The sequence below is a fragment of the Tyto alba genome, unplaced genomic scaffold (assembly GCF_018691265.1).
Source record: "Tyto alba isolate M040663 unplaced genomic scaffold, T.alba_DEE_v4.0 Super-Scaffold_1, whole genome shotgun sequence".
In the NCBI taxonomy this organism is placed as follows: Eukaryota; Metazoa; Chordata; class Aves; order Strigiformes; family Tytonidae; genus Tyto; species Tyto alba.
Window position 1 is genome coordinate 11,618,791 of NW_024881261.1, and position 21,602 is coordinate 11,640,392.

Sequence of the window (21,602 nt, forward strand, 5' to 3'; positions counted from 1 at the left end):
CTCAGTGCGCTTCTGCGGATTGTAATACGAAAGGGCGGTGTTAGACGTACAACTTAATTGCACACACTTCAGAGTTTTCAAGAGTTAAATTTGTTCTTAAAAAAAAAAAAAAAAAGGCAGAAATGAGAGCTTCACAAAAAAATATTTTTAATATGTTTTACCAGAATTTTCCTGTTACATAGAAAAAAAGACGAGTTTGGTACATGGGGGCTAAAATCAACCACTGTTGTCCCCTTGAACGGATGAATTAATCTTATGACCCAACTCCATTTTCTTGGGCTCTTTAAAGAAATAACTATTTTTCCTCCCAAAGCACAGTATTTCTTCAGCAGCAATAGAAATGGGATCACAGCAGCTTAACTTGACCCTTCTATAAAGCTTTATATAAACCAGTGATTTTTATGATGACAACACTGTCCTTGAAAGAAAAAGCGGCAGTCAGACATCGATGCAAACATGGAATGATTAGGTCATAAAGATATGGCACTTAAAAAGATAGCTTATTTCAAAGGCACCACCACAGCAGAGTGGTCAGTTGTTCTTCTATATGCCCCAAGAAAGAAGTTTTCTTTCTGAAATTTATAAAACTATTTAAAAAAAAAAGTTTGTACCCAAAACATGTGCTTTTAAAAAAATATGAACTGTGCTAAGCAACTCTTAAAATTTTGGTGTATTATATATGTGTATACATATATACATACACACAAAAAAGCATGTGTGTTTGTATATATATATAGATACCTGTCTGTTTTTCCCTTTAAACTTTTAAGGCTTCAGGAGTTGGTTCTCACATTCAGTAGCTTTCTAGCTTAAGACGACCTCCATCTCCTTCACTCACAAACCGCTTTCTGCCCCTGTAAGGAAGTAGAAAGTATCTTTTCAGTAATTTAAAGTAGCATCACTTGGGTTTTGTATCACAGAGAAGGATCTTCTCTTGGTCTTAGGAGTCAAATACAAGGTGCACAAGTTCAGCAAAATTAGCTGGCGTTCTTGATCACTGATAAATTGCGTAAAATCCATACAAATCTTACAAATCTTCCATCTAGGTTTATTCGCAAGAAGCTTTTTTCAAAATTTGCATTATCGAGTGTTTTCTACTTTGCTCACCTTTTAAAGTTAATACTAGCAAAAGATGCTAGTTTGAAAGCATGGGAATGGTGGTTTTCTACCTAAAACTGAAGTACATAAGCCAAAAATGCCTGTCAACATATTAATGGCAAAGAGAGTACAATCAAGCTTTTGCACAGTGATGACTTGCAACCCTCCCACACCCCAAACATGCAAAACATTTGATACCAAGATACACACAGACTCAATTTTAGGTCTAAAGTCCACAAATGGAGGCTGTTTTTGATAAAGACACTAACGTTACAAAATCTGAATTTATCATAAACTGTCAAGGTGGTTTAAGAAGCCTAACACAACACCCAAATTGGAAAAGATCTGTAATAAATAGTATTCCCAATGCATAAAATTGCTAATAATAGTTTTATATCTAAAAATTTACATGTATTCACCACAGGAAATTAAATGTAAGTAATGTGGCCAATAAGAAGAGAACAGAATACTGATTAGCTGCAGTTCAAACAGCATTATTTATGCTATGAATAAGTAAACAACAAACCAAAAGCACTGTACCAACCGCAGGACAGATATGAAAGCATCAGGTGTGCAGAGCTTATTCCACACATGTGTCCTATTCCTTTTGACGTAAACATTAGAATTGGTTGTCTCATAACTCTACTTGTACAATTTGTATGTTTAAACCATTTTTAAGAAATTTTTTCTTCTAGGCTTTTTTTCCACTATCACCTACATGGATCATTGTGACACCTGAATCTTCCATCTCAGTACTGCACTGATCTCTACCAACCAAAACAGGAGAGGCAGGCCTTTATCCGCTGAAAAGCGCACAGGCCTGCTGCCTGGGACTTTCCTCAAGTATTTATCCTAGCCTCCACGTAACAAGTTCCACATCAGTGCAGCTTCTTAATAAACTTTCTACCAGTCCAACCCTCTGGTTTCTTCATCTTCCATAGTTTCCAGTTCCAATCTGTAATACTTTGGTCATAAGATCCTGCTTTGTGTTACCTACAATGAGGACAAAAAGCAGTGCCTTGACCTATCTACAATAAAACAAGTACCTTGAAGGACACAGATCTCTTAGTGGTTTGGAGATTATTCCAGCCTGAAAGCATTCCTCTACGAACCGCTCAAGCACAGAATAGGAGTGTGGCACATCCAGGTTAATATCTGGGATTTCACAGTAAACTCGTTCATAGCCCTGCAATGTAAGTATTCAAATAACAATCTGGTTATTCTATGATTTTATTACAAATTTTTTAAATACTCTTTTGCACTCAGAGGATTTATTTTTCAATACAGTTTCATGTATACTATGGACAGTTTCAACAAACCTAAAACAGTGCAGCTGCAAGTCAGTGGAAAAATCAAGGTATGATACCAGCCAATACGATGGTATTACACAACTACCTATCTACATAAAACACACAGCTGAATTTTTAACTTCTAAAGAAGTCAGAAATCCAGACAGTACAGAATGTGTATGTTAGCCTGGCTGCTACTGCAATGGGTAGTAACACAAGGAAGGAAAGTTAATTTTTCTTCCATGCAAATGAAGAAAATGTAGCCACAAATCTCTACCACAAAAGTTTATGCAGTAAGGAAAAAACACTGGTCACAACCAGTGATGACTTCATCACTTCCCACCAGCAGTGTGGCTGGGTAAATTTTGACACAAGTCTTTGTGTGGTACCTAATTTGCCCTGGGAACAGCAGTTCTTTATTCCTACCTAGAAGCAAAGCCATGAATGATTCCAACTGCGTAAAACATTAGTTACAAATGTCAATTAGAACAGCTAAGTCGATCCTTATTGTACTTCTTCAATTATGAAGAACTACTGGATAGAAAGAAAAATAATATTTAAGAAAAATGAAGCTATATTGCAGCATTTTACATGATTAGTTTTAACCACTTAATTGCATAAAAGCAGTAAGAAATATTTGCCTGAAGATTCAAATACTCTGTACATCACAGTTCTACAGAGAACTACTGCTTGGAATTGATTTGTACTTCTTCCAGTACATGGCAAGTATTGTGTATATATCGGTGACAGATTATTTGTATGGGATACAGAACCACCATGGAAAATTAAAAAAAAAAAGTCAGTCAGCAATAGACTACAAAAATAGTACTTAGGTAAAAACTACACATTTTGGAAGACCTTACTCCAAATTCTCCAAATGCCACACTTACTCTTTTCATTTGGTCCATAGTAATGACAGAAGACCCCCAGAGAGATTTCAACAAATCCAGTATCATTTTAAAGGTCTTTTCTCCAGTTGACTCCAAAACCATCACAACGGCCTAAAACAAGTCATGCAAATGTTTTAACTAAGAAGAAAACACAGGTTCAAGTGCATGTTGTGTAAGCATATGAGGAAAAATAGGCATTTTTCCGGGGAGAGAAGTCCATTTCTTACATGCACGCACAATTTCAGTATATTATTATTTGAAATGAAAAACTGACGAAAAGTTACTCCGATAAAGACAAAAGGTATGAAAAACCAGAAAAGACTAGACAGAGTAAAAAAGCACTGCCTTTCTGGCTTGGGCTTGAGAGATACATGACTGTATCTATATGTTTGCTGCAGTACAGATGGCAATTAATTTTATGAAATTAATTTTGTACCTATGAATTTTTTTTTGGTATCTGTGATTTTAGAACTTAGAAGTTTAAAATCCACAAATCTCCACAACCTCTGCCAACTAAAAGGATTCTTCCAAAAACACGGGAAAGGATAGAAACACGTTTTCTATCATGAAGGATTTCTGTAAAAGAAGTCAATTTACTGGAAAGAAAATTTTGTAGTTTGTGGGTGTTCAGCTGTATTGGTAAACAACCATTTCCCAGTTCGGCAGATAAAAGAGTACAAGTGGGAACGGTCTCCCAGATACAGCAAAGGTGGTCTTTCTCTCATACAGTCTGGTTCTTAAATATCTCAGAGCTTTTACAAATGTGCTAAATGGAACACTTCCACCCTGAAAAGGAAGCTCTATAATTTCACAAAAACAGATAACGCCCATTAGAATACACAGGTATCAAACTAGAAGGAAATAAACACCAAAACAAAGCATGGCTTTTTGCTATAATTCCTCAGCAGAAAATAAATAGATCTTTTCTTTTTCAGGAATCTATAAGCTGAATTCAGCCATTTACCCAATGAACAAAAATTAGTTCTGGATCTCCTCAGAGTAACAGCAGCTTACTAGTTGTACAGTGGGCACACAAATAAGCACACAAAACATTTACATTACATGAAACAATTTAGCTATTCAAATAGTATCAAAACTTGCAACGTGAGCTTCAGATTCCAGTTATACTATTTGCATGTCCGTATCAAAACAAAACCAGACCTATTGGTATTGTTGACAATTATTAAAGGGACTCTGATTTCTCCTTACTTCATATACAAGTTCATGGTGAAAATGGGGTACTTCCAGTTCCTGAAGGCAACGTTCAGCTTCCAGTACATCTCCGGAAAGCAAATACTCTTTCAGCAACATATCAATCTACCAAATTTTAAAACAAACAAAAAGCCCAACACTAGTTAGATACAAAATTTAAAAGCTGACAACTCTTTTGATAATCTGCAATCAACCCAGAAGCAAGTTAGTTCCTGAAACTCGCTGCTAGTGTTTTTATATATGTAATTAAATTGAGATGCTATCAGCAACCTGAAACAGTATAAGCCAAATACCTATCCATAGTGTTAATACAGCCATTCAAGCACCCAAAACATTGCTTTATAAGATGCATATCACCATAATATGGGTACGATTAAGCTTATTTTATTCTCTGAACTCCTTCTATTATCAGTTACAACTTAGCAATTATAACATGACCTTTTCCTTTAAACCTGCTTACTTCATAGCACAGATCTCTAAACATTCCTGTTTCTTTTTTTGAATTATTACTGTGCTTTTAATCAGTGATGTCAAATAATAGTTTATCTAGTTTAGCCAGTTTCATCTTGGCTCTTATAATTACTTCACCATCTTACATTGTAAGCTCTTAAAAAGCTATGTGCTTGAAGTTTTGCTTAAAGCAAAAATAAATGTATACTTGCAATACAAAGTATGTACTAGCATGTTCCCACCACTGACAAATACTACAAAATGAACAAAATTACTTACATAATTTTTAAAAAACTACTTTGTATAAATACACTTTAAGAAAAAAAAAAAAGCCAAAACACTAAAACCATAATTTCTTACAGGACATATTTATCTCTTCACTCCATACCAAACAAGATAAGCTTAGAGAAGAGTTTTGTAGAAGTCAGTTACCTCTTTAACAAGGTGTTTCACAGACTGCTGGCCACCTCCCGACCCCCACATGTTGTCTATACGCTTTCCACCCTTTGTCACGCTCAGCAACACAGTAGCTCGGTCCAGCGCAGCTCTAGAAAACAAAGTTGGTATTTTATAAAGTTTTGTAATAACTTAATTAAAAGCCATATGTAACTTCCCCCCCACTGCCATTTCTCTTTGAGCAAAGCAAGAGATCCCTGGGAAGAGGTCAAGGTTAGCAACTCCACAGGGACGTGTGGATCAAGAAGCCAGCAAGCTAGCTCCTCACATTTTCTTTCTGCCAGCTTTACACTTCTGATTACACCATGCTAAGGACACATAACAATCCTATGCTGGTAGCAGATCTGAATCACCAATGCAGAATGTGAAACATCTTCACAAGAAATAATATTTTCTTACGCAGAGATGGATTGTATCTGGGCTCCTCCAAGAATGTAGCTTGGCATGTGTATCTCAAACTAAAGAGGCTTGAGTTGCTTCCACACTGAAGAACAGTTTTTCTACTGAAGTATTATTTTCTGTTTGGGTCTAAAGTATTATGAAATCTTGAGAATTTAAGCCAAACAGAATTTCAGAAGGCAAATATGTAGTTGCAAAGATGGTGTGAACTAGGGAAGCTTGACAGTTCATTGAGGAAAGAACAAAAGAGGAAGTAAGGTGAAGAAAAAGAAGTCTCAGATGCAGTTAAGCACCATCCAGCTGAAGAAGGAACAGTTGTCCCAATCCTCACACTGGGGGCTAGCCAGTAACAGTAACCCTATTCACCAAGATTTAAGAAGTACAAAAGACTGGCCAAGAAACAGCAAAGGCAGAAAAGCACCCCAGATGTGCAGTATGCAGGCTACAATCCTTCCAATCACAATACATTTGTATAACTGACAGACAATTTTTGAACCCTCAAGTTTGTCAGCTAAGCATTTCCCTTCCTTCTCAAAGCACCCAACTACAATAATTACAAATGGAACTTTTAGAAGCTACAAGAGTTCAGCACCTCCGTATCAAACCTGAAATACACACTTACGGGGAAAAAGTAATAAAATATGGCTAGTTATCAAAATGTTCCTCTTTGTCAGAGATTGTTCCTTCAAACCTCTCACCCTGACATGGAGCTCAGTAATACCTGATGAATAAAGCATTACAGAGAAAGTCTGGGAAAGCACTGCACAAGCGTCAAACCTTTATAAGGCAAAACAGTTAATATTTACAGCAGCTGTTCTGATGCTATATTTACTTATTAGTCACATTAAAGCTTTTTCTAAAGACAAAGCTTTCTATAATCACTTCTTGTTTCAGCTCATTTTTTTTCCACTCTCAAACATAAGCTGGACAACAAACCTGACAAACTTTACTCAAATGGATTAATACATTTTTCAGGCACTTTTGGTATTTCTCCTCTGACCTGAGTCATTCTAAATTTTTTTGTTGTTTTCATTGCAGACTTTGTGGGGGTTTTTTTGTTTGTGTTTTTGGGTTTTTTTGGTGTTAAAAAATAAGGAGTTAGGGAGCCACATGATTTATCCTGAAGTCCTAAATTCCTGATCACCATCTGGAATAGAAAACCAACTATATAGAAAGCAAGAAAGTTACCGAGCTTGGATGCAATCCACTGTGCCTTTGTAGCCATCTATGTAGGTACTGCTTAGAACTCCATCTCCAACAGCTCTAGCAATAAACTGTCCCACCAACTGCAATAAAACAGAACCATTTTTAATTAAATGTTGAATTTCAAAGTAGTTCTAAGTAGACGATTATTGGTTTTCAGATTTTATTTAAATGAGCTATCTCAAAGTGAAAACACAGCCTGGGAAATTGGTAGGGGATTACAGACAGTAAGACAATTCATAGATCAAAATACGGAGTCTATTTCAGTTTACTTGATCAATTTTAGCCCCCATTTAAAAGAAAAAGCTTTTGACTACTAGCATAATACTTTACAAATATACCTGTGGTGCCCTGGGAGAATCCAACACCAATTCAGGTAGTTCTTTAAGCAATCTATCAAACGATTTTTCCACATCAGTTTTGCTTACTACTGTCCCGCACAGGTCGGAAATAAGCTTAGATGTCATTTCCCTGTGACTAGCCTTCCCCTCTAATGCCAAGGAAACAGCCAGCACTGGCACACTGTATTTCATTTCACCGAGGTTTAAATTCTTCAGCATCTCCTAAATAAGATTTGAAAAACAAAATAGATTAAGATTTAATAATTTCTATTATATAAATATATTGCAAATACATAAATACTTACATGCTTATATTTATATATTTACATATATGCTTTTGCTCAAGTAATTAATGTAACTGCTTAGGTATTTTTATTGCACATTTTTTGTCAACATCTCTATACACTCATTTATGGCTAGCAGTTGCGATTCCCTTGTATGCTACAGGTTTGCCCCCTAAAATAAAGAAGTAAAAAAGGCACGCAACATACCGAAACTTCATTAGTATCTCCATGTTCAAAATACTCCTGGATAATTGGTGTTAAAGTTTTTTCAAATGCTCTTTCATCCAGAGGTAAAACTACTGTTTCATAGACACAGTTCTCCTATTTTAAAAGATAACAAAAGCACATATCCTTTTGTAAACTGTACTGACTCACATCTTATGCAGTGCTAATAGCATCAAAATGTATCAATCCTTAATGCTTTAGTCTTGGTAGACAGTATTCTGCCAAAAAATATCAGATTATGTCTCTACCGTTAAAGTGCAGACAATACTGGCTAAATGTCATGCTTCTTATATTTTTCATTGTTAGCTGAATTCAACTGAAAGGCTGAATTTACTGTTTAAGCGAGGGTAAAGACTCCAAAAACTCTGTTCCTAGGACTTTGCTGACACCACATGAACACAGAGATCAAATGCCTATGTACTATGTGCTGAAGGGATTGGAAAAGAAACTCCTGTCCTAGCTCAGTCCTAGCTCAGCAATTACCTGTGTCACAGCACAAGATTTAACTTTCAGCATCTCCCCCTGCAAGTGGCACTCCAGTCCCTGGCAGCAAGCCTGCCTGTTTTCCCTCTTCCCTTAGTGACTGCATGACCAGACAGGTAACATGTACAAATCAGAGAAAAGGCATTTTCAGAATATTTGTGAGTGAAGACATTCCCCAAGGGGAAAAAGAATCACACAGCAACTGCCTCCTGCACAACCTGGTCCTGCAGAGTTCCAGCATGACCAGATCTCCCCACCGTAGGTCAGTTCCCTACTCCTCACTGACTACTTAAGTAACATGCAAAGCAATACTACATATTGCAGAAATCTGAACAAAGTGGTGTTCCAACTAACGCTTACTGGAAAGAAGCTTTCCATAATCAAGAAGTATAGCAGAAGCCCAAAAGCCTATCCTTCCATCACACCAGTCTATTTAAAACCTCAGAAAAGCTAAGTATACAGAAGTTCATGGAATATTAATTCTTCATTAAACTTTCTCTTATGCATCCATCAGCTTCATTTTTAATAGCTATCTCTGTTAATGTAAAGCACTGAATTGCAGGGGAAAAAAATGATACCAGAAGTAGTTTTGATATTCCCACATACCATCCTCTCAGCAGCTGTGGCTACAGCAAACAGCCTCTACTCAAAGGACACCACCATCACTCTGCTTATTTTATACAGATTTTACTTACAGTCTCACAATTGTGTTGATCTCAGAGACTCTAGTAATCTGTGTTTGTACTTTGTTTCCTTTCCTCAGTGACTTAATGTTATAAACCATCCTTTGCCCAATGAGCTTTACTTTTTTTTCCCTCCCAATAACATGGCTATAAGGTACAATATTCCACAATATATTCTAAATAAATACATTTAAACGTAATATCCAGACTATCAACTTTGCACTAGTCTGAAGTGTTTATACCAAGTAGATACAATAGAAACAATACATTGGGAGGGTTGGGAATATAGAGAAGAGAAAAAAAATCCCGTGCCCTACTAAACCCCTGACTTGAGAAAGCCCGTCTTGCGTTTTTAACATGGTGCCTGTTTGCAATATAGAGCAGCACTGCACCATTCACCTCCATGGGAACTAGCAGTGGAGAACACATCTGGGAAAAGGATGCTGACTAGTCCAGCATGGGCTTGTGGGGTAAGATTTGTGAGTATTACACTGTGACACTTCTGCATCGGCTGTCTTTAGCCAATAATCAATTTCTGAAGATAAAAATGAGCATTTAGTACAGCCAGGCTGACATTCATGTAACTCACAAGGTCAAGCTTCCATTAATATAAGTATCACAGCTACTGAAATCAATAAAGGAAATCAAACTCAACAATGCAAAGAAATTATTTGCTTACCTGGTCATCATCATAATTAGGATCTTTAATATCTACTTCTTCCACATCATACACTTGTCCTGGTGTTCCCCAAACTCCTTTACCACCTGCTCCACCTGGCAAAAGACGGGACAGTGAAAAAGGACTGCCAGTTTACAAAGAATACTCTGAGCTCAACCCAATATTCTTTTACTTGAGTGATGTATCACTGCTTGTGCCCACCTCCTGATTAACAAATATACGCTGAAAAGGGTGTGTTTGTATGGCTTGTTCCCACTTTAGCCACCAGTCTTTTAATCACTTCCAGTAAGATACTAGAAGCAGTATGAAACTGCATGAGAAATCACCGAAGGTTGAAACTGTACTTTCAAATACAACCATGCTTTAAATCTACATTAATAACAGTCCTGTGAATCACCAACAGTTCAAATTTACATATTAGATTTGCTAAGAAAAGGCACTTACCTTAAAGACAGAAGTCAATTGATGATACACATGTAAAATTTTCTGGTAAGAATGCCACCTACTATTAGCTCCTATTGCCACCTACTATCCAAAATACAGAACCAAATGCCTGCACAGAGACTGGTTTATGAAAATGATTCCCAGTGTCTTAAAAAAAAAAACAAAAGAAAAAACAACCAAGTTTTGGACAGAATCTTTATCATGCTACACCAACCTTTCTTTGGTAGACCTCTTCCCTTTCCAGACCTGGATCGCCTGTCCAAGAGTTTCCCCTTTGGGCTCGTCGGTACAACTCCAATCTTCAGTGTCTCTCCATTGTCACTAACAGAGTCTCCTCTCCCAGAATCTCTAGAAGAATTTTTTCTCAACCTTCTCTTTGCTTTAGCATTTATTTTTGCTTCAGTAATTGAAGTTGCAGGAATCCAATTTCCATTGATTTCAGTCTTTCGTTCCTCAGACCCACCATTTTCTTCATCACCGGAAAACGGAGCATCGCTTAGATTCTCAAGTTCTTAAAAAAGAGACAGAGCAAAAATATCGGTTAATAGTTTTAAACAATTTTGTGTTAAAACACCAAAACACGTTGTATTTGAAAAGGACTAGAATGTTAAATAGAATTCCAACAGTGTTAAGGCAAATCATATTGTTTTTACCATATGTCTACACATCACACTAATAAGGAGTTCCGTATTCCCCTGCACAAACTATCCACAATCTAAATAGAGCATATGTCAAGAGTTGGAAAGCAAATGAATAAACCATTTATAATCAGATGAACCACAGAAAGCCACACCCTTGTTAAACAAAATCTATCATAACTCTTCAGTGCATAAGATCTAAGTGCTTAGTTCTTACTCCATGCACTCATCGCTTGATTTAGAAACAAACAAAACTGCCAATACAGTAGATTCTGTAAGAACTCACTAATGTTAACAGACGAGTCACCAAAGTGAAATTAATTTCCTAAACCATCAACCAACATTCCCCTCATTCAAGGAATTTCAAAGAGCTCACCAGCTGGAAAAGCAATGATTTAGATTTACAAGAATACAAAAACATCAATACTTTTATTTTTTGTTTTTCAAGTTATGGGGGAAAAAAATGCCATTTAATAGAAAGCCTGGGGAGTTCAGTCACAAAGACTCATAAAGTCTTTTTCAAAACCATGATGTCTTCTCTGTGGATTGCCCCTCACTGTAGCTCGTCAAGACTGTTTCTAAAATGGCTATGGTTTATTCCCCAGCACAATCATATATAATAGGTAACCAATTTTGTTTCATACCCAACAAAAAATTCTCTCACAACTTAAGGATCTGTAAATGACTCGGATCATTGGGAAATGCAATAATTTCACTCTTTCAGGAAGTTAGATCCAAATTTTAAAAGTGCATTAAAGTCTCTTATCTCACAAAGTTTGGATGTCCCCCATCTGAGCTGTATGGTTCAGCAGAATGTCCTACTGAGAGCGTTATGAGCAAAAGCCTTCTTCTTCCCCCTCTTAACCCATCAAAATAAAAAAAAAACCCAACACCTGGGGGCTTATTTAAATTCGAGTTAGTAGCTTGATAGTCCTTTCAAATTGGGAAACACACATGCAGAGGGAACAGCCTCAGCTCTCTGTTAGAGAGCCCCTCTTTTCTTGAGGATTCAGTAGAGTCTTGATAAAACCTGTAGCCCTAATCCTAGGAAGTGCAATGATGAGGCACACAGAGGAAGCTGCTTTTCCAGCTGTGCCCAGCCTGCTTTACAGAAAAATTCACTGCTGTAAATGAACATGCCAGAATATGAAAAGTATTTTAAATTTTGTATTTTAACTTGGCTAAATGTATTGCTTCACCATTTCAATACATTCCAATTAGCAACATGCATTTGGCAATACTTCTCAGAACTGTATTTTTTCAATTCAGAACAGGTTCATGAAAAATTGTTTTGAAAGCAAAGCGCACTCATAAAACATTTCCAACCTCAAAGTATTTACCCGTATCAAAAAGGATACTACACTACAAAATGAAGAACGTTTGATGCAACTGTCTCCTTTGTGATCAAAGAAATAACATTTAGATACTAGCATTCACAGATGCGAATGCTATAGCTGAACAATAATGCAGCCACTCCAGTCTAAGCTTCATCTTTCCACTCATTACTCCCACAAAAGCATTAATTTTATGCTTGCAGCAAGCTAAAAAAGAAAAGCATGCATCATGCCCAGGAAAAGATTCCCCACAACAAGCTTTCTCAGTTTGTCTAATATTTTAATAAAACAATGAGAGATTTGCATAAAGCCAGCAGAAAGGAAAAAATGCAAAACCAAACAGAACAGGTTTCCTTCCTCTCACTCCCCAGGGAGAACCCATCAGCACAAGCAGTTCATCTCAGACAAATTAATTTAAATTCTACTTCATGTCCACTCTCCCACTAATTTCTCCAGTTTAGACTTGAAATCTGCCTGTCCAGGAGCTACACTCTTCAATGACCACTTACTTCTTTCTCCGTTTCCAAAGAAAATGGCCAACAATTAACGCAAGTCAGTCCTGAAGCTGATGACTGAGGATAAAAGGGGAGGCTACAGTCCAACCTCCTTACACAATCCTGATGTCAGGTTCAAGACTAAAGGAAATCCTCCACAGGAAACATCCAACCCATAAGCCTTAATATTCCTCACTGCATTACTAAACTATTTTTTTATGTAACACTATCCCTTCCAGCTGCAACTTCTTTCTTCATAATACTATGACTAGCTGGTTCTCCAGTATTAGTTAACCTAGTTAGGCTGAAAAAATAGGTTAAACAGATACACTAGTTTTCAACAATTTTCTAAAATAAAATAATTTTATTAAAAGTACATATAAAATTATGCAGATCCTCCTTTCAGCTTCTCATTTTTACATCATACAACATATTCATATACATATATAAGCAATAACAGTGTTCTATAAACTTTAAGACTTTGCTTACTGCATATTAAGAAGTTATCCAAATTTACCTTATTACCCTGCTATTACGCCTAGTAGGCACAATTAAAATCGGTGCTTTTATGGTGCTGCCTTAATTAACAAAGCATTCAGCAAGTACTTACACAAAAAAAGGAAGAGGTCATATGGAACATGCTGCCCCTTCAACTGCATTACATACCATCTTAACAGATATATGATTTTTTTCTGGAAAACACCTAAAATCTACAAATACTCTTTGGTATATAAAGGTCAGTGCAGATCACAGCCTTTGGAAGACAACATGAAACTGTTAACTAAGCATCATAAAACAGGTTGTGACATGGACAAAACGGTCAATTTTAGGGCAGTCTCTAACACATATTCAGTAAATTTTTTCCATGCCAGCCCACTTCCAGTAAAGCCTTTCATCATTTGTTTCCTCTAATCTTAAACTGAACAGCTACATAAAAGCAAGATTTCTACCTCTCAAATGCACCTTCACACCTTACTTTTGAGCTTGTTCTTTTCATTGCACCAGCTCTACTGGAATTCAGACTCACTATTATTTAGTAAGTTAAAGAAGTGTTAACTTTATGATTTTACCAAATTTTGAAATAAATGTTATCAAGCAGGATACTATGATGTACAACTGAAAGAACTCTTCTGTAAATTTTTGACTTTTTTTTTTTTAAAACAGTACTGTTAAAAAATTAACAGACAATATAGTTTTCCTATAGAGAACACTTCAGGTCAGCTAAGCAATTTTAAGTAAAAAAATACTGAATATATTACTTACCTGTTGGGGTAATATGAATGTGCTCCTTTTCTGTTTCCATAGTTGCTTAACAGAACTGACCGTGAAATGCAAAGTCTTATGTTTTCCCTCCAAGGCCTAAACAGAAATGAAGAAGCTTAGGGGAAGAAAAGCACTAGATCAAATCTTAAAGAAGTAAAAAGCTGCAAAGGCTTCACTCACAAAATACAATGCAAAAATGTTTTTTTTTTTTTTAAAGCTATAATTAAGTATCAGTAACCACTGAAAAGTTCCTGGGAAGGTAAATGGTGTAACATGAGACAGCACCACCCTCACACACATCTATCTAAGCCTTGATGTCTTGGCAGCTGCCAGTTCTATTGCTTTCAGAGGTACTAGGATAAAAACCGTTAATTTAAGGGTAAAAGCCCTCTGTATGCAGCTTTTTTTAGTTGATAAAAGACACCTCTATCAACTTAGACTGTCCTGTTCTGCAAAGTGGTTATCTATATGAACATGCAATATCAATGTTATAATTGCATCCACAAGAGAAATATTTTTCAGGTGAACTATAATGATAAAACGGTACCAATTTATCGAGTTCAGACCAGCCCTCAGAAGACAAGGTACTGTTTGTTCCTCCCCTCTAGAACATGGGCTTTATGTTTTACTGTACACATACATACAGCTGTCAAGCTTTCACATCTGTGCTTCTGCACCCTTCAAACACTCCTTAAAACCACTATTCAATCTGCAAGGGATAAAGTTGAACACTTATCTTTTTCTGTTAGTCTCTTTCTCCCTCTTCCTAGCAGCTGCTATTCTACAAACCACCTCGTGTCATTGTGAAAGAGATGGCATCATCCATCTTTCCTTTAGGTACGCAAAAAATCAAGCAGCTCCAGAATTCCCCATACACCTTTTCACCCACAAGATTTTCACAAATCACTTCATAGTCCTGTGAATATTACTGGCATTTGTGTCTGCCCCATAAGAAATCAGTAGCTCTTTTTTCCCCCTTCCACATCCTTTGCTGCCCTGAAAAGCTTACCGTTGAGAAGCAAGATTGTGACACCAAACGACAGCACACTCTTCCCCTCTTATGCCCACTTGCCTACCACAGGCCTCTTAACTGCAAATGATTCATCACAGACCGTTGGCAATAAAGAAACCCTGGGTTTGGGCACAGTATCAAGCTGTCATGATCCTGCATTTCCTAATGTCAACCCAAACAGTTAACAGCTTTGTGTGATAAAAAGTCCTCCTGCCTCACACCATTTTTTAGATAAACGTTTTTTTAAGTTACCTCAATCAATCATTCAGGAGTTCTCAAATGTTGCCAGTCACTGTTGCTTGAGAGATTTTTTTTTTTTTTTTGCATGGATCTAAGCCTAATCTGAGCAAACTACCTTGTAATAACAGTTTTGTTCTTCCTAGTGGAATGTTCCATCAGTTGTTCACCTCTTTGAACAAGACAAATGACAAAATGTGTATTAAATAACAATCATGACTTTCATAATTTGTAATCAAGTCCTAAATTTCAAGTGGAAAAATACTTTTTCCACATAGGATCCTAGTCGAAATTCTCCACCTATGGCAACATAATAAACAGCAACAGCACTTTCATATGCTGTCTTTTTGAGATTCAGCATCCTGCTTTATTTGTAGTAAGGATGATGGAATAACTGAACTTTACCATTCATGTTGTCACAGTGATCAGGAGACATACGCTCAATTTAGCAAAGTGCTCTCATTAACTCAAGCCAACAGGTCTGCTGGAGCTTCAGGATGATGGTATTTATAACTTTATCAAAAAAATAATTTTATATTTTGCATTTATGCCACACTACTACCAATCAACTACAGGACACAACCTGAAAACCTGTGTTAAAAATACCAAAATAAATAAAATAACCCCAAGATTTTATGTTAGAAGAGATAATATGGGAACAAAACGGCTAGAAGTAAATTTAAGCATCTGCAAAAGAAGAATGATGTGAGAGATTTTAAGATTAATCAATTATATGAATAGTACTTTTAAAGTAGTTCAGTAGACAAGGGTATTTCCTAAGTCACTGAAAACCACCTATAAAATATGCTCAGCTACATGCAAACACTGTCTCAGTACTCACCACCACTGCGTGTACTTTATCTAAATAAGCAATTCGACCCCAGTGGGTGAATAGCAGCAGATTAACCTCTAGGAACGCACACTGCACAAAAAAGGTTCCAAAACTCCTCAAAACCTTACATCTATGCAAAGCATCCCTGAAGAACTTCCACATAGCTTACACGATTTTCCTCTTCCCCCTGACTTTAAGCAAACACTCCTCCTCCTCAAGGCTCTGGAGACCTGCTAAACGCCAGGTGTTAAGTCTGCAGCCACACGCAAAAACATCCAGGTGAGATTTAGCTACCTCTACAAACCCCCTGCCGCTGGGAGGAATCAATGGCGGAGCAACTCCGGCACGTAAAAGGCAGCGTGAGCCGGGGCTGAAGGCCGGGGCTGAAGGCCGGCGCAGGGGCCTGGCGCCACACGCTGACACGGCGGGACAGGCCCGGCAGCCGGGGATCAACCCGCACCTCAGGGGCTGCGTCCTCAGCGCCGCCGGAGGCGCGGGGCTCGCCGGGCCCGGCCGCTACCGGCGGGGCCGGCGGTCAGCCAAGACCAAGCAGCTTCTGACGGCGCTCAACCGCCCCTCCGCGACCGCCCACGGCCCGGCCACCCGCCACGCACCCCGCGGGGAGGAGGCCGGGCCGGGTCGGGCCGTCCCCCCCCTCACACGCCACCCGCGGGACCGTTACCGGCGGCGGTCCCCGCGCGCACCCCACCTCCCCCCTCCCCCGCCTGATTGTTTTTGTTTTCCTTCCCCCACCCCAGCGACACGGCGGCCGGCAGCGCCGTGGATTGGCTGGCTCCCGCCCGCCGCCGCAGCCAATCGGCAGGCCGGGATGCCTGTGGGCGGGGACGGGGGTGTGCAGCCCTCACGACAAGGAAAAGGAGGGTGAAACCATCTCGGACGTGTCGCGGGGGGGGTCGGGGAGGGAGCGGGAAGGAGCCATTCGCGTGGGGAGGGGAGGCGGGGGGCGTATACCGGTCGGTTGGGCCCGTGAGGAGATGTCCCTTTTCCTTCCCAAGAAGGAAAATGCCACGGTGCGTGAGGGAGGCAGGGAGACCCCTCCGTGCAGCGCTGCCCCGCTGCTGCTGCCGCCGGACGCGGCCTGGCTCCCGCCTGCTCAAGCCCTGTCCCGCAGGCCCTGTGGCACGTACGGCCCGCCTGGGACGTCTGGCCTGGTGGTTAAAATAAAGCAGATTTTACGCTACCCAGGCGCCGTGAAGTGCTGTCCTTTGGGGCTATCGCACACGCATCATACCAGCAACTCCCATTTCCCTGTCTAACATACCCCAGTGCCCTCGCCAAAAGCGCACCTGGCCCATCATCTGACTTCCTAATGTCTAGGGTGGTCATTAGCATCAATTAGCAATACCTTGTGACAGGTTTGGGGGTTAGATCTGAAATTTCAAACACCACAATATGGGAAAACGGTTGCACCCAGAGACAATGTGAGGGGACAGACCGGTCCAGTGACCGAACCAGACTGGGAAGACCAGAGCATGGACAGTTGTGGAAGCTGTGCCTGCCTTCTCTTCATCGTTGTGTCCTCCTCCTTTCATTAGAAATCAGTTTTCTACAAGAAAAAACATCATAAAAATAACATATTCCCTCTCTGTGCTGCTCTCAGCTAACATGGGGATTTCAGACCTTCTGCTCCCTCTTCACACAAGAGCCCCCTCTCCACCTTCTCAGCACTGGGCCGGGGACTGGGGAACACCCCAGCCGCCTCGGAGCTGGCAGACAGGATTCCAACCGACCAGGCCACCGACAGGTAAAAGGTGCTGCAGCCACCTTCTCCACTGCTGAAACTCTTTAACACAGTGCAGATTTAGGATTGACAGCTAAACCATGCATGCCCATCCACAACCTTTCAAACTTTCTACCTTATTTTAGTTTACATTTCCCCTGTTTATGCTATATGCGCTGCCCGAGGCCAGACACCTAATTAGAGATGACAGTCTCCTTTCCTTGTAATATATTCTGCCTCCATTCACAGTCTCTCCTAAAAACTCAGCTAACGTTTTGTTTTCTCCGTGTAATTTGTAACTCTGGAGAGCCCAAGCAGTAGCAGCCCAGTGCTCTGAGGGAAGCAAATACAGATCCCTTCTGCTTTAGTACTTTTGCATTGCAGGATTTTTCAGCTGCCAGCAAGATAATCCTCAGTTAATAGATTATGACTTGACTTTTGTAGTATTTTTACATACTTTGCCAGTATAATTCTACTCCAAATTAGTGTACTTTTGACTGAAATAAGAGCCAAACTTTCCTGGTGTAAGAGCCTCTGAAATAATTTACTGGTCCAGCTCTGCACAGATCATCAAACCTAGGTTTAAGAATTGAAATAACAGTGATCTGCTAAATGAACGTGCAGCACAATTGCTGTATTTTTAATGATAAATTCTCCATCAGACAAATGACAGAAAATCTTTCTTGTTCATGAAGACACTAAGTTGCAGACATTTTCAAGTCAGGGCAGTTCAGCATGCTCACACAAGACTTTTTTCACATGCAACCTAGAGGCAGCCTCAAAAGATGTTGTTTCCCCATCAATCAAAAAATAATATATAGATTGCTCTTTGCACCTCCACTGGCTAGCACATACCAAGCAAACCACTACAGTGTCACCACCGAGATTTGGAAAATAAATTCTAGCTATTCACATAGATCATGGAATTCTGCTTCCCCTGCAAGACAGAAGAGGGGCTTTAAAGAGATTTTTCAGTGAAGAGGAAAGAGGTGGCTGAGAAAGTGAAACAGTAACCAGAACCTGCACAGAAGAAAATGCCACAAAATACCACACCAGAACTAAATAGCAATTACAAATTTTAAAGCACTGTGGAAAATTGCTAGAGGATTTTCTGATAAGATTTAGGACTGGATCACTTCCATGAGGCCCAAAAGCTGGGTCAGCAATCAAAAGATGAAAACCCCTGCACCATCCAGCACACCTCCAGACAAGAAAATGGTGTGTTTTTTCTTTCTGCTGAAATGTCTCTATTAGCAGCTGGGTTATCAATCACTGAAAATCTCGTCTAGATTTGACTGCACATGCTTTCTGATTTCTAAAACACTGTCCCCTGGAAAAGGGCTGATGTTCATGATAGATTATTTGTATTTTTCCACTGTACCAGCCGGTCTGTTAAAAGATAGCTCCTCTTTTTGCCTTTCTAACCTCAAAACCACCTGCAATATTTAAAAGACAGCTGATCACATGCTAGCCTCCGAGCTGCAGAGACCTGCTTGCTCCCTCCTGGCCTCCCTCCCCCCAGCCATATTAATACCACCAAAATCCCCATAAAAAGAGCAGAGTTTCTCCTCCCATAGAAAAACAACAACAAAAAAAAAAAAAAAAAAAAAAAAAAAAAAAAAAAAAAAACAAACCCCAACAACTCTTTTGACCGCTTCTGGCCAACGAGCAGCTCCACACCCACTCCCCGACACCTGCACCCCGGGGTTACCTGCGCCCCCGACCTCCGCTGCGCCCACCGCGCTGCGCGGGGACCCGCCGGCAGCTCCCGGGCCCCTCCTGCGCTTCCACCCCTCCCGCCGCCGATCACCTGGAGCGAAATGCTTTGCACGGAGGCGAGCAGGCCACTTTCTAGCCGCCTTCCTTCCTTAGAGCCTGCTGGGTTGTTTTCAAACTCTCCCCTCCCTTTCTCACATGCTGGCCAAGCCCTCCCGTAACACCCAGGGGAGGAATCCATTGGCTGAAGTTCCCCAAAACGCGTGGAGCAGCCCTTCCCCCGGCCGATGTCTGGTGCACAATAGACACCGCGTGTCTCCAGGCTGCCCCGGCCAGTTTGCTGCCGGCCTTTGCTTTTCATCAAGGTTTATCTGAGCTGTAGCTGGGGTGACTCATGTAGGTCGTCTGACCTCAGCACCAGAGAGAGCAGCAACCAGCAGAGAGATGTTGCGTTGGGTTAGAAACGTTGCAGAGCAGTTCAGTGCGCTCCCCACTGTGGATTTTTCAAAGTTTTACTTTCTGTTTTAAATATTGTCGATAGGCAGCATCTGTGCTCCTGACACCTCAGCAGTGCTGTTTGATTACAATCGAGTCTGTTACTGTGTCACTTGGAATATAATTTCCACACATAATGCAGACAGCAAAAATATATCGTATCTGTTAAATCAATCTGCTCTGTTCAGTTGCCTGTCTCTTGGCCTTCTGCTTTCTCTTCCTTCAGCCTACTTTTATTTTTGCATCTTCTGCAAAGGTGCCTTCACAGAATGAACTGCAAGCACAGCAATCCCGTTCTTCATCAGGCAGCGTCAGCTCCAGGTTGAAAGGATACTGAAACACACCTTTGCTTTCTTTAATGCTTGGTAATTAGAGTTGCTTTTGAACATCCTCCTGCAGCTCTGTCAGTGAGCTGGGAACAGGGCTGCACTGCAAATCCATGTGTGCAGCACTGGTTGAGGCTGGGCACCCTGGGAAGGTGGAGGAGGTTTGCCTGAGCATGGGAACTGAAGTGTCACCTACTGGGATGGCTTTGGATAAACACTTTCCAGAACCACATCTGTCCTCTATCTGTCATGGCTTTCCAGGACTGGCCCCTCACATTGCACAAAAAGCCTTCCCTCTTCACATTTCTGAGTACGCCCTTCTGGCAGAAGCATCAGAATTGGGTTTGCTTTGTAAAACTGTTCCAGGCATGTCTCCTCTGCGCTGCAGTTGTCATCTGTTCATTCTTGCCTTAACAAAAGGCAATCATGCATCTGAGAAGACGCCTTACTGGAAAGGGCTGAACTTGTGAAATGTGCAGAAAAATGGGAGTACTTGGTTTAAGAGTTCCAGACAGTGAGTTCATTTAAAAGCTAACAACCAGAAACACAAAGTACCGCCTTTACCTCAGAATAATTGTCCTTTTTTACTGGTTTACTGTGGGAGAAAATCTTAGGGAACCATTTATTAAAACAAGGTGTGTTATTGCCTTGTAATTATTATTTGACAAGCTCAGGTCCTGTGATTAATAAATCATGTGCCTGCTTTTTGTGCGTGTATAATCACATGCTCTATATTTATATTGACAGAGGGTTACAGAATATTTACCTTTGTGCATAGGACTGGCAGGAACTTCTGTGCTACCAGGTCTCCTATCACAGGCACCATGTGATATAATCCTTTTCATAAACTTATTGAGTTCTGTCCCCAAAACAATTTAGTATTTTGTGTGCATGACTGCAATGGGGAGGCTGTTCGAGAAGCACATTGTCAAATGGTTAGTAATGCTCTTCTAACCTAAATGTCTAATGCCTCTTTTTGATCATTTGTCCTGTACCAGCACTGGTCCTTAGCACCATCAGCTCTTCCCTCTCCCTTCCTGAGAGTATTTGTGCAGAAGAAATCCTCCTGCTCTTGTCATTTACTTTGCAAAATGAAGCGAGATAGCTTCTCCTCGAGCACATCTTGGCCTTTGCTGCAGCCTAGGCTGCACCTCTCCTGCTGCCCTCCAGGACCGTATTTCTCACTTCATGTTTCCACCGTGTTGGCAAGTCAGTTATTCAGTGATCGAAGTGTGAGCTGCCAGCTAGCTGGTAGGAAAGGGTTTGGTCATTTGTGCCTATGACTGCCACTTTCTGCTGCTGACTACTTTATTCTGTGTAATATCTCAAGCCTCCTTTGTCCTGAGGTTGCTTCACATTTTCTGTCATCAGCAATTTC

General features: G+C 40.0%; 1 protein-coding gene across 5 annotated transcripts; it reads right to left on the bottom strand.

Annotated features, from left to right (window-relative positions):
• Positions 1-130: 130 nt before the first annotated feature.
• On the bottom strand, positions 131-19,618 carry PDCD4 (programmed cell death 4). Of its 5 annotated transcripts, none has more exons than XM_042789047.1 (12): positions 19,399-19,618; positions 13,866-13,961; positions 10,351-10,647; positions 9,693-9,787; positions 7,830-7,943; positions 7,339-7,560; positions 6,983-7,080; positions 5,372-5,486; positions 4,487-4,594; positions 3,278-3,388; positions 2,145-2,284; positions 131-854 (listed from the first exon to the last, which is right to left on the bottom strand). In XM_042789047.1, the coding sequence occupies exons 2-12, from the start codon at positions 13,903-13,905 to the stop codon at positions 794-796; spliced, it is 1,401 nt and encodes a 466-aa protein (XP_042644981.1). In that variant the 5' UTR covers positions 13,906-13,961; positions 19,399-19,618; the 3' UTR covers positions 131-793. The 5 variants fall into 5 exon arrangements, with proteins under 5 accessions (XP_042644981.1, XP_032844590.1, XP_032844588.1 ...); XM_032988699.2 differs by lacking the exon at positions 19,399-19,618 and adding an exon at positions 17,313-17,490; XM_032988697.2 differs by lacking the exon at positions 19,399-19,618 and adding an exon at positions 16,241-16,399.
• Between the last annotated feature and the right edge of the window lie 1,984 nt (positions 19,619-21,602).